Source organism: Chionomys nivalis, chromosome 7 (assembly GCF_950005125.1).
Source record: "Chionomys nivalis chromosome 7, mChiNiv1.1, whole genome shotgun sequence".
NCBI lineage: Eukaryota > Metazoa > Chordata > Mammalia > Rodentia > Cricetidae > Chionomys > Chionomys nivalis.
This window is the reverse complement of record NC_080092.1, coordinates 59,013,664-59,025,927: the sequence shown is the minus strand read 5'-3', so window position 1 is coordinate 59,025,927 and position 12,264 is coordinate 59,013,664. Positions and strand designations below refer to the sequence as shown.

At 50.0% G+C, this 12,264-nt stretch overlaps 1 protein-coding gene across 1 annotated transcript; it reads right to left on the bottom strand.

The window, feature by feature from the left end:
• Positions 1–438: 438 nt before the first annotated feature.
• Positions 439–10,479, bottom strand: Proca1 (protein interacting with cyclin A1). Its single transcript, XM_057775988.1, has 5 exons — positions 10,294–10,479; positions 3,663–3,746; positions 1,893–2,016; positions 1,507–1,665; positions 439–1,422 (listed from the first exon to the last, which is right to left on the bottom strand). Exons 1-5 carry the CDS (start codon positions 10,382–10,384, stop codon positions 765–767), a joined length of 1,116 nt encoding a protein of 371 aa, XP_057631971.1. The 5' UTR covers positions 10,385–10,479; the 3' UTR covers positions 439–764.
• Positions 10,480–12,264: the final 1,785 nt, after the last annotated feature.

The following is a 12,264-nucleotide window of genomic DNA, read 5'->3' as shown; positions in this document are numbered from 1 at the left end:
AGAAGAGTCAGTTCCTGGCCCAGAATGGGTCCCTCACCTACCTGATCATCCTTAGACACTCAGGCCATGGGAGAGGGACTATTTCCCACCCCTTTCCCTTCCTGGCTCAGTATCAGCCAGCACCCTGGCTCTGGTTCCTTCCGCCTGCAGCCTTCTTTTTTCTGTGTGTCTGAGGCTTCATCTCGCAGTGATTCAGTGTGGGAGAGTAAAGCCTCTCTCCTTTGTGCCTGCTTGAGTCGCCATCGCTGCCTGCATTGAACTCGTACCCGCTTTTCTTCACCCTTTGATTGTGTTGGTGGGAAAGGGCTGGCTTTCTCCTAGAACTCTGCTTTTTCCAGCATAGCAGGTCTGCTGCAAGGGGCTCCACCAGTTGGGAAGATCGTGTCCTCTGTGGTGCTACAGCCCTTCCCTTGGGCCACTTGAGGAGGGAAAGGCAGGCCAAGTGAGCAGCAGGTTCAGTTTATTGAAGGTGGCGCTGCTTAGTGCTGCTCACCACAGAAGGAGTTTCACAAATAGCGCTGGTCTCCAACATCCGCTCCCTCCCTAGACAGATTCTGACACCTGCTCCTAGGTGGCTTCTCTCTCCCTCCTACCTAACTTCCCATAGACATAGACTTCCTCCTTAATGTAGAATTGTCCCTTGAGAATCCCCCTGACCTCTGGCCCAGAGCCAGCCACCTCCCCCCAGAAGAGGCCCTGTTGGAGGGAGAGATAGCAGTGGGGTCAGTTACAGGCTTGATTTATTCACTCTGGTTGCCCTGGCCTCAACTGAGATTGGGGTTGGACACTGGGGGAGATTTTCTCTTGCTCGTCTTCTTGTTTTGTAAGGTCTTTGTCCCATTCTTTTTGGTTTGGGCGGTGCTCTTCTCTTTCTTCTTGGGCGACGGTGATTCCACAATATCTTCACTGGAGCGCCCCTCTTTATTCCGTTCATAGCTGTCCTCACTCTCCGGCTCTTCTCGGCTTTCTGGGCTGGACTCTGACGTCCTGACTAGTTCTGGAGGGGAAGACTCTGATTTCACTGGGCTTTTCTTCTTAGTTAACTTGCCCTTCTTGACATTTTTCTTCGGTTTTGCCTTCTCATCCACCATCTCCTCCTCCTTGTCTTTCTCTTTCTCCTTTTTCTTCTTTATCTTCTTGATGACCTTGCCCTCCTGACTCTTGTCTGTGGGGCTCTCAGAACGCCAGATGGTGATGGGCGCTGCTGAGTCGGGAGCCCTGGTGACGGGCCTGATGTCTGGGTCAGTAGGTATGTCAGTGGGACACAAGTGAGTCGGGCTGGGAGATGGGGCCTCCTCCTCCTCCTCCTCCTCCTCCTCCTCCTCCTCCTCCTCCTCATTTCTGTCATCTGCCATACATGTGTGATGGATGGAATGGGGATGGTGAATTACTGCCACAGAGAGGGGTCTGTAGCGTTTGCACCTGGGGGGGAAGAGATGGGAAGAAATGAATGAAGCTGAATCAGGCACCCTGGAGTCCTGTGCCCACCAGCCAGCTGGTACTCACCAGCTGTACCAGATCCGCTCCACACACTCTTCCTCTGGGATGAGTTCAAAGCAAGGGGTATGGATGATGTTGAAGCAGGTTGAGCCCCCATCTCTGGAGCAGGTCGGGCCTACATCTCGGGAGCTGCTACTATTTGTCTTCTCTGAGCAGTCCTTCAGCCTGCCACACACCAGACTCTCAGCTTGGCTCCCATACCTCCATGACTCCCCAGGGGCCCAGAGGGACAGCCAGCTGCTTCTGGGCCTGGCCCAGGCTGCCAAGAGAGCTCCCCATTCATTGTTCTTGGAGCCGAGCAGGGTTTAAGAGCTGGGGCTAGGCTGGCAGCACCAGGCCAAGGCTGGAGGGGAACCTGAAGGGGATGGGTCCCCCATGAAGGGGGCCCTCACCTAGATTCACAGTTGCAGTGTCTGACGGTGTGCATGTGCTGCTTGTGATGGCCACAGTCCGAGTAGGGGTGGATGACACACTGCTGGTGTTTCCAGCAGTACCTGTCAGTGTCCTCGCAGTCACCTGAGGGAAGAGGGATCCGGGTCATTGGGAGGCAACCAAACACACCCACACCGCATTTCCCCGCCACATAGGTCCCCAGCAACAACTGCTATCATCAGAGGTGGTGACTTAGCTCCAGTTCTCTGCATTGCCCTGTCCTCTTATCCACTGTGTTGATACTGTCGTGGAAACGTTGCCACACATGGGATAGAGAGGATCCCTGCCACGCTTCCCTTGCTGTTCTGTATTGCCTTTGTCACTTCCTCTTCTGGGGAATCTACTGCCCCAGGCCCTCTACTGAATGCCCTCTCCAGCTCCACAGTGTGGGTAGGGAATGGCCATGGCCTTGTCTGGCAGCCTCCTGCGTGGGTGGCAGTGAGTCCTCGACAGCACGCTCCTTACCTGTTCTGGTTCCTCTGCGCCCTGTCTCCTCCACCTCCACACTTCTCTTCATTCTTTCCCTGCTCTTTACTAGTCCAAACCATTGTCTTGGGCTGGAAGGTGCTCAGTGGGTGGCGATAAAAGGAGAAACCGAGCTCCTGCAGGTTGTCCTCTGCCCTCCACATGCTACCACAGCCACACAAACAAGGCTTTTTAAAAATTGCTTTAAGCTGTTGGGTGGTGGCACTCGGGAGGCAGAGACAGGTGGATCTCTGAGTTTGAGGACAACCTGGTCTACAGAGAAAATTCCAGGACAGTCAAGACTACTCACAGAAATCCAACCTGGGTGGGGAGGCTGCTTTAAATATCCCAGAACCACAGAATGCTGAACAACCTGCCCCAATTTATGCCGGTCTATGAGGCTGGGAAAGGTTCCCACTTCTTACTGAGCTACATGGGTTTTTCATGGGACTCCCAGTGTTCCATCTCTAACCCTGCTTAGGGCTCCAGGCAGCCCCCGATTTCTCTCTGCACCTGTAAACATGCCTCCTGCCCCACTGTCTCCCAGAGGAACAGCCCTGCAGGGGTAAGAAGTGATGAGTTCCGCATCCAGGCTGGAAGGCTGTGGTTGGCTCCCCCCCACACCCCAAGAGGCCATGGTGATTATACCTTTATCCAGCTCCTGGGAGTGGCAGAGCTGGGCAGGACATCAGGCAGCATGAGAGAGAAGACAGCCATGTGGTCTCAGGCTTTCTCCTGCTCTCCTCCTCCCCTTTCCCCCACAAGACTGTGAGGCTCCCGAGAGATTCCAGAATACCTCTCACCCACTTTCTCATGCGTAAGGGATGTGTACAGCAGGACCTTGGACTATCGCCCCTGCTTTTTTTTTTTTTTTCGCTGAGCCTGGAGTCAGTAATGCCTGAGGCTTGGCTCTTTCACTTGACAATTTGCTTTTCTATGCCTCTCCTACCCACAAAATGGGACAGGGCTAGCTATTATGCAGGGTTACAAGGACATGTTCATGTTTGTGACCACAAAGTATTTTACCAAAGACAGGGGTGATGAGGACTCAAGGCAGGGCCTTCCCCGGCATTGCAGAAGACAAGGAAAGGATGGGCAGCTGGGTTCTCTACCGTATGGCTCTTGGGATCACACTCAGGTTATCAGCAAGCACCTTTACTCGTTGACCCTGGGGTTCCATTGAGAGCCCTTCCCTCTTCCAAGGTGTTAGCTCTCACAAATAGGGGTAATGTAGCCTCTGGGGGCCATAGGTAGCATGGACCCACCTTCCGAGGAGAAGGAAGACACATCACTGCTGGACTCCACACTAGCCAGATGTCTTCTCTTCCAGCTGGGCAACCTGCTTATATCTGAGGGAGAACAAAACGGCAGCAGTGACAGCAGCCACCTCCCATGTCATTCAGTCACTAAACATTTTCTAAGATGCTGGGCCCAGATATATATCCTGGGGATGCAGGGATTTAAGAACCAAACCACACTTCTCCAGAGACTGAAGGGGAGGGGCCAGGAGAGAACAAAAAAGTTCATGGCAGCAGTGTGAAAATGGAAGAGAGCCAGATGATGATGGCGCATGCCTTTAATCCCAGCACTCAGGAGGCAGAGGCAGGCAAATCTCAGAGTTCAAGGCCAGCCTGGTTTACAGAGCTAGTTCTAGGACAGGCCCCCAAAGCAACCTGTCTCAAAAAAATAAAAAAAAAAAAATTGGGGGAGAGGGTAGGGTAGACTGGAGGGGTGAGGACTATGAACTTAGGAACTTCAGTGAAACTGTAGTGATTAGTCAGGGAGGACAGGGCCAGCTTGGTCCAAGGCGTGGAGAGCCTGGGCAGACCACTTATTTGTAGGGTTCTATAGGCTGGACCCCATGGCCTCAAGCATCCTCAGCAAGTGTTCTACGACTGAACTATAAGAGTCAGAGAAGCGTGGAGCCAGCTGTTGAGAAGTACTGTCATCCCAGCACCTAGGAGGCAGAGTCAAAGGTTCAAGGTTATCCTCTAAAGCTAGCCTGGTCTACATACCAAGTTCTAAGCCAGATAAAGCTACACTAGGAGACCCTGTCTCAAAAAAAAAAAAAAAATCATTCAGTGCTAAACGCTTCGTGGAAATTTCTCCAGCACTGCTGTTCCCAGCTCCAGCCTGGGAAAGAGGTGCCCAGTGTCCTATCGCTCCAAGCCTCCCTCTTTACTCTTTTCCTCCATGACAGGCTACACTTTCTTTACTTTTTTTTTTTTTTTTTTTGATTTTTCGAGACAGGGTTTCTCCGTAGCTTTTTGGTTCCTGTCCTGGAACTAGCTCTTGTAGACCAGGCTAGCCTCGAACTCACAGAGATCCGCCTGTCTCTGCCTCCCGAGTGCTGGGATTAGCGTGCCCACCACTGCCCAGCTACACTCTTTTTTTTTCTTTTTTTCTTTTTTTTTTTGGTTTTTCGAGACAGGGTTTCTCTGTGGTTTTGGAGCCTGTCCTGGAACTAGCTCTGTAGACCAGGCTGGTCTCGAACTCACAGAGATTCACCTGCCTCTGCCTCCCAAATGCTGGGATTAAAGGCGTACGCCACCACCGCCCGGCTTGATGTTTATTTTTATGTGCATGGTTGTTGGGCCTGGGTGAGTGTCTGTGCATAACGTGTGTATAGTATCTGTGGAGGCCGGAAGGAGGCCTAAGAACTAGAGTTATAGCCTGGAGCTCGTGGGCCTTTAACAGGAGCACTTGTGACATCTGTGAGTTCAAGGCCGGCCTGGTTCACAGAGCTAGACAGCTAGTTCCAGGAGAGCTGGGGCTGTTACACAGAGAAACCCTCTATTGTTATAGAGAGTTGCGAGCAGTCATGTGGTCACTCTGGCAGACCAGTTAGTGTTCTCACCCACTAGGCCATCTCTCCAGACCCGCTCTGAACATTTTCAAATGGAACACTTCGCCGGGCGGTGGTGGCGCACGCCTTTAATCCCAGCAGTCGGGAGGCAGAGGCAGGCGGATCTCTGTGAGTTCGAGGCCAGCCTGGTCTACAAGAGCTAGTTCCAGGACAGGAACCAAAAGCTACGGAGAAACCCTGTCTCGAAAAATCCAAAAAAAAAAAAACAAAAAAAAAAATCAAATGGAACACTTCAGCCCTTCTTCTAACATGCATTTCCTCCCTTTCCTTTGCAAGTCATTCATTCACTAACATTCAGCAAGCAACTCCACGAGGCAGTAATTAAGGGGGTTTATAGCCCCACCTCCAGTGAACTCAGACTCACGTCCTGCCCCTTTATCAGCATAGCCTTGACCAAGGCTGCTAGCAACATCTCAGCTCCAGCCTCAGCCTTTTCCTCTGAACTGTTAGCCAGTTACTCCCTCGCAAACTCTTCCTTGGACTTCCATGAAAGCCCTCATCTTTGTTTCAAGACAGGGTTTCTCTGTGTAGCCCTGGCTGTCCTGGAACTCACTCTGTAGACCAGGCTGGTCTCGAACTCACAGAGATCCGCCTGCCTCTGCCTCCTGAGTGCTGGGATTAAAGGCGTGCGCCACCACCGCCCGGCTTGTTTTATTATATTCCACTAATGTGTGTGTATATTGTGAGCAAGTGCTGTGTGATTTTGTCACTATGGCTTGTGGCCCTGCTTGAAGTCGGACATGGCGAGCCCTCCGGCATTGTCCTCGGCGCTGCTTTAGCTGCTAGCGGTTTTGTTCTTCCATGTGGCTTTTATTTTATTTTCCATTTCTGTGAAGAATGGCATTGAAATTTTAATTTGGATTACACTGAATCTGTAGACCGTTTTTGATAAAATTTGCCATTTTCATAGTATTCATTCTTCCATAAAAAATAGGAGGTCTTGCCGGGCGGTGGTGGCGCACGCCTTTAATCCCAGCACTTGGGAGGCAGAGGCAGGCGGATCTCTGTGAGTTCGAGACCAGCCTGGTCTACAAGAGCTAGTTCCAGGACAGGCTCCAAAACTACAGAGAAACTCTGTCTCGAAAAACCAAAAAAAAAAAAAAAAAAAAATAGGAGGTCTTTCATCCTTTCGTGTCTTTCTTTATTCAGTGTTTTAAAGTTTCAGCTGTTGAGATCTTTACGTCCTGGATCAGGCTTGTTCCAAGGATTTCTTGTTGTTGCTATTTCAGGTCATTGTGAGTGAGGTTATTTCCTTATTTTCCCACATTTATTTGTGAGTCTGCGTGTGTGGGCATGCCACAGTGCGCATGCGGAGGGCAGAAGACAACCTGTAGGCGTCTGCTCTCTCCTTCTACCCTGTTGGTTCTGGGGATCAAACTCCAGTCATCAGGATTGGTGGCAAGAGCTTTCCTGCTGAGTATCTCACTACTCCCTACTAACTTTTGTAATCTAATTTTATAAACAGCCACTTTGTTGAAAGTATCAGCTCTACTATGCTTTTCTGTTGGGATCCTTCTTGTCTCTTATGTATAGGGTTATCTCCAAATAATGATACATATTTATGTCCTTTAATCTCCTCCATTTGTCTTTTTGCTCTAGCTAAAACTTCAAGCATTATTAAGAGTGGACTCGCCGGACAATGGTGGCACATGCCTTTAATCCCAGCACTCAGGAGGCAGAGACAGGTGGATCTCTGTATATTTGAGGCCAGCCTGGTCTACAGAGTTAGTTCCAGGACAGAGCTCCAAAGCTCTAGAGCTACAGAGAAATCCTGTCTCAAAAAAAAAAAAAAAAAAAAAAAAAAGGAGTGAACTGCAGAGGTACTGCACAGACATACATGCAGGCAAAATACTCCTACACATAAAAAAGAAAAATTAAAAAGAAAATTAGCCGGGTGGTGGTGGCACACACCTTTAATCCCAGCACTTGGGATGCAGAGGCAGGTGAATCTCTGTGAGTTTGAGGCCAGCCTGGTCTACAGAGTGAATTCCAGGACAACCAAGAATACACAGAGAAACCCTGTCTCAAAAAAAACAACAAAAAGAAATTGTGACCCCCCCAGCCTGCCAATCATCTTCCTGCCCCCTGTGTGTTTCCCGTAGTTAACCCTTTTCAGAAAGCACCAGACATTTCTGCTGGAAATCAAGGGATAACCCTTGCACTTCCATGCCGTATCTGTCTACCCCTGCACCTTCCTGTGCCTTCACTTAGATCCCCTATCATCTTTCTGCTTGTTTTTGAGGCAGAGTCTCGCTGTGCAGGCCTGGCTGGCCTGACTTGCTTACCTCTGCCTCCTAAATGCTGGGATTAAAGGCTTGAGCCACAAAACCAAGCTTAAACTCCACCATCTCTGACCGAAGATGCAGCCATAGCTTCCCTCCTGATCTCCCCAGCTGTGGTCCTCACTGCCTTCCTTCAGTCCTCGCCATACAGCCAAGCTGTATAGAGTACCAACTGGCTTCTTCTCTTCTTCCTGCCATGTGCTGGAATCATGGGCATGTGCCACCAGGCCTGGCTTCCATCCTTCCTTCACGATAAAGTGTGGACTTTTTATCATGCCAGCAGGACCCAGAACCCAGTTCTCTCCTCACGGACAGTTTCTCCCATCCCTCACTTTACCATTCTTTCTCCCCTGCCACTCTCCCACGTGCTACCTGCTCAGCTCAGTGGGAAAATGTTGTCGCTCATGATGGCCCACATTTGTAATCCAAGAACTTGGTAGGCTGAGGCAGGAGAGCTAACCTGAGCTACACAGCAACACCTTGTCTCAAACACCAATACTGTCTAAGTGGAATTAATTGTGTGTGTGTTTTATGTGCCCTCTGACCTGCTACCATAGTTCTAAGAAAGACATTCCTAGCCGGGCGATGGTGGCACACGCCTTTAATCCCAGCACTTAGGAGGCAGAGGCAGGCGGATCTCTGTGAGTTTGAGACCAGTCTGATCTACAGAGCTAGTTCCAGGACAGGCTCCAAAACCACAGAGAAACCCTGTCTCGAAAAACAAAACAAAATAAAACAAAAAAAAAAAAGAAAGACATTCCTGTATTTACTCCTTAAGAATAATAATCGTATTTCATCTGCCTCTGTATCAGAAATAGCTCAGTCTTTGTTGGTTGACTGAGTGTATGTATTCAGTCTCCTCCTGGAATACATAAATTCACTATTTGAGCCGGGCGGTGGTGGCACACGCCTTTAATCCCAGCAGTCGGGAGGCAGAGACAGGCGGATCTTTGTGAGTTCGAGGCCAGCCTGGTCTATAAGAGCTAGTTCCAGGACAGGCTCCGTAGCTACAGAGAAACCCTGTCTCGAAAAACCACACACACAAAAAAAAAAAAAAAAATTCACTATTTGAGCCGCTCAACTCGGGTACTATGTTTTATCTTTTTATACATTTATCTTTGGGATCATTTCACATAGACCTATTTCACATAGTGGTAGGAGGAAGAGGGACAGAATCAAAGAGGAGTGGCATTTAGAAAGGCAGCATAGACAACAGGCTGGCCCAGAATTCCCCCACATTGCCCAGGCTACCCTTGAATTTATGGTAGTTCTCCTGTCTCAAGAACTAGAGTTACTAGCAGGAGCCTCCCTGCTCACTTTATTTATTTACTCACTTTGACTGGGGCTGTGTTGTGGAAAAAGTAGGGGAAGTCTCTGGGGATCAGATCCAGGGTTTCACACAAGCTAAGCAAGCATCCTTACCTACAACTCCAGCCCTCAACTCTCCTGAGAGTTTTTCTGGGGGAGATGGTTTCCCAGGATGTCCACTTTCACAGTGCTAGACTTAGGGGGCTGGAAAGATGGCTCAGAGGTTGAGAGCACTGGCCACTCTTCCAGAGGTTCAATTCCCAGCAACCACATGGTGGCTCACAACCATCTGTAGTGAGATCTGGCGCCCTCTTCTGGCTAGCAGGGATACATGCAGCCAGAGCCCTGTATACATAATAAATAAATCTTTAAAGTGTGACTAAAAATTGTATAGCAAGGGACCCAGACCAGAAAGGCGGAGTGACCTGCCTAGGATGAAAGGTTAATAGACAGCAGATGCACATGTGAAGCCCAGGTCTTCTCGGTTTCTTAGCCTGTGTGCTCTGTTAGCTAAGGAAACACACAAGCTCCAGAACTGAGTCTTAAATCATCATCCCCTAAAACACTTGTGTTTAATCCCTAGCATGGCTAATTCCTCACTTCTGTTTTTTAATCATGATCCACAGCCTCCCCTATTTATTTTGAATCCTAAAGTCATTCCAGTAAGGGCCTGCATCTAGGTCAGGATCAAACTGTTGGTTTTCCTTCCTCCTGTCACTACGAACAGGATTTGTGTGGGATTGAAGCTTGTTCATGTCCCACTAATACCCTTAATAGATGCTGACAGCATCAGCTGTTTGGGAGGAAAAGAGGATTTAGGAAGGCAGCCTGACCCTTTGTCTACAGAGGAGAGAGGGGAGCAGTGACCAAGGCAGTACTCCAGATCTCCTGCAACAGAATGAGGACGGGTAATGGTTTGAAAGGAAGAGAAAAGCTGTGGTCTCTTCCTTGGAACAGGTAGCAAAGGTCTAACTCAAACTCACTCATTTGTATGCTCATTTGTAGAGGTCCTCTTTGTCCTGAGAAGCCCCTTCTCTCCTTTGAGGACCAGAGAATGGGCACCATAGCAGCCAAAAGGAGACAGTGGGAAGGATGAAACAAGAAACCAAAGAGGAGGCTGCAAGAGAGGGGCAGTGAGTCTTCCGGGAAATGTCTCCTAGGCTCAGGGACCCATCTTGGAGGTGATTATGATGTCACTTGTGGAACTCTCGGGACTCTTTCCTGCCCTCAAGGTCAATGGAACCGATCGCCCAGCCCCGGCTGGATGGGTGGGTTCTTGCCAGAGCCTCCCGCCTCTGGGGCAGCAGGCTAGGTCAGCGGCGGGCAACCTGATGCTCAACAGTTAAGCTCTAACTCGGGAGCGTTTGCTTCAGGTCAAGGCAAGCGATCTTCCAGAGCCCCGCCCAGCCCCGCCCCCAGCCTTCCGCCCCGCCCCTTTACCGGTGCTCTCGCTCTCGTCCCAAATGTCAGTTTTGCAGCCACTCTTTTCCTCAGTCCATCTTTTAATCGTTAGTGTCGTCCTGACCCACATCGCTGTCAGCCTAGTTCTTCCACAGGACTCTACCTCGCAGAGTTCAACGTTGAATCTCAGCTTAGTGGAGCCCTCGGCCCAGCAGTAAGCTCCAGTCCAGCCCCTAGCTCCGCCTCATGCTTGCCCAGCTCCCAGCCCGCCTCCCCCCTCCCTGTCTTCCAGCCCGGGTCTAAGCGTCAGGCGTGTTCTACATCCGGGATCTCAAGCTCCTTCCAGGACCCTTCGTCACGCCCTTAACGGCAATACCAGCTTTGGCCCTACAAACCAAGCACTCAATCGCATGCCTAGCTCTTTGCTGGTCCCTGCTTCTAGAAAAACCCTACCGAAACCCCGCCCCAGCAGGTACGCCCCGCCCATTCCAATCTCAAGAGCCTTTGCACTTGTGGACCTGCCCCGCCTTCGGAGGCCGGGACGTCCACGAGGTCCGCCCCTGACAGTTCAGAGAGCAGCCTTCTTGAATGTGGCGTTGCGGATGTCCTGGATTTGGGTCTGCTTGAAGACGTGCTGGCTCTCTTCTAGTATGTACGATACCTCCCCACACTCCCAGACCACTAGACCCATCCACCCCCGTTCCACCCTTCAGGTTTCTCCCAGTCCCAAAGGTCACTTGGTCCTAGGTTTCATACAGCTCATTTTCCTGTTTAGACAGTAAGGTGGCCTACACTCATGGTAACTTCGTTCCAGTACACACCCTTTACACCCTCAAACACAGCATGCACACTTATACATCACACACAGCAATGCCAAAAGTCTACACACACTCTGTGAGTTCGAGACCAGCCTGGTCTACAAGAGCTAGTTCCAGGACAGGCTCCAAAACCACAGAGAAACCCTGTCTCAAAAAACCAAAAAAAAAAAAAAAAAAAAGTCTACACACAATACACAGAACTATTTTAACAAAGTGCACCCACCCACGCAGGTCGTGGAACTCCACACTCAGGCCCCTGGGAGCACTCCAGTACTGAGGTGGCTTCTCGCATGCGCGCTGAATTAACCGGCTCTCTACAAAGAGGACCCCAGAGCTGTGGGAACAGAGACGGAAAATTGACACAAGACAGAATGAATGAATGAGAGCTACTTTGCAGACATTCCACACAGCACATATCACTTTCCCTCCAAGCAGCTCCCCAAACCGGAATATGTGTGCCTCAAAAAGCAGAGAACAGCCGGGCGGTGGTGGCGCACGCCTTTAATCCCAGCACTCGGGAGGCAGAGGCAGGCTGATCTCTGGGAGTTCGAGGCCAGCCTGGTCTACAAGAACTAGTTCCGGGACGGGCCCCTGTCTCGAAAAACCAAAAAAAAAAAAAAAAAAAAAAAAAAGCAGAGAACAGCTGGGCAGTGGTGTGCTAGCCTTTATCTGTTCGTTCGTTTGTTTGTTTGTTTTTATGTGCATTGGTGTTTTGCAAGCATGCTAGTCTTTGTGAAAATGTTGGTTACAGACAGTTTGTAAGCTGCCATGTGGGTGCTGGGAATTGAACCTGGGTCCTCTAAAAGAGTAGTCATTGCTCTTTACCATGGAGCCATCTCTCTAGCCCTGGTGCTCACCTTTAATCCAAATACTTGCAGGCAGATCTGCGTTTGAGGACAGCCTGGTTTTCATAGTGAGTTCTAGGACAGCCAGGGTTATATAGGAAGACCTAAACTATAATAATAATAATGATAATAGTTGGGCGGTGGTGGTGCACACCTTTAATCCCAGCACTTGGGATGCAGAGGCAGGTGAATCTCTGTGAGTTCGAGGCCAGCCTGGGCTACAAGAGGACAGGCTCCAAAGCTACAGAGAAACCCTGTCTCGAAAAAAAATAATAATAATACAAGAAAAAAGAAAAAGAGGGGGCTGGAGAGATGGCTCAGCGGTTAAGAGCATTTCCTGCTCTTCC

Bases quoted from the DNA above. Each gene is read 5' to 3' on its own strand.
- Proca1 (XM_057775988.1), bottom strand. From the start codon at position 10,384: ATGTGGGTCAGGACGACACTAACGATTAAAAGATGGACTGAGGAAAAG. The intron at 2,017-3,662 runs GTGGGTCCATGC...CTCTTCCCTCAG, and splicing joins GTCTTCCTTCTCCTCGGAAG to GTGACTGCGAGGACACTGAC. The intron at 1,423-1,506 runs GTGAGTACCAGC...CTTCCCCCCCAG, and splicing joins GAGCGGATCTGGTACAGCTG to GTGCAAACGCTACAGACCCC.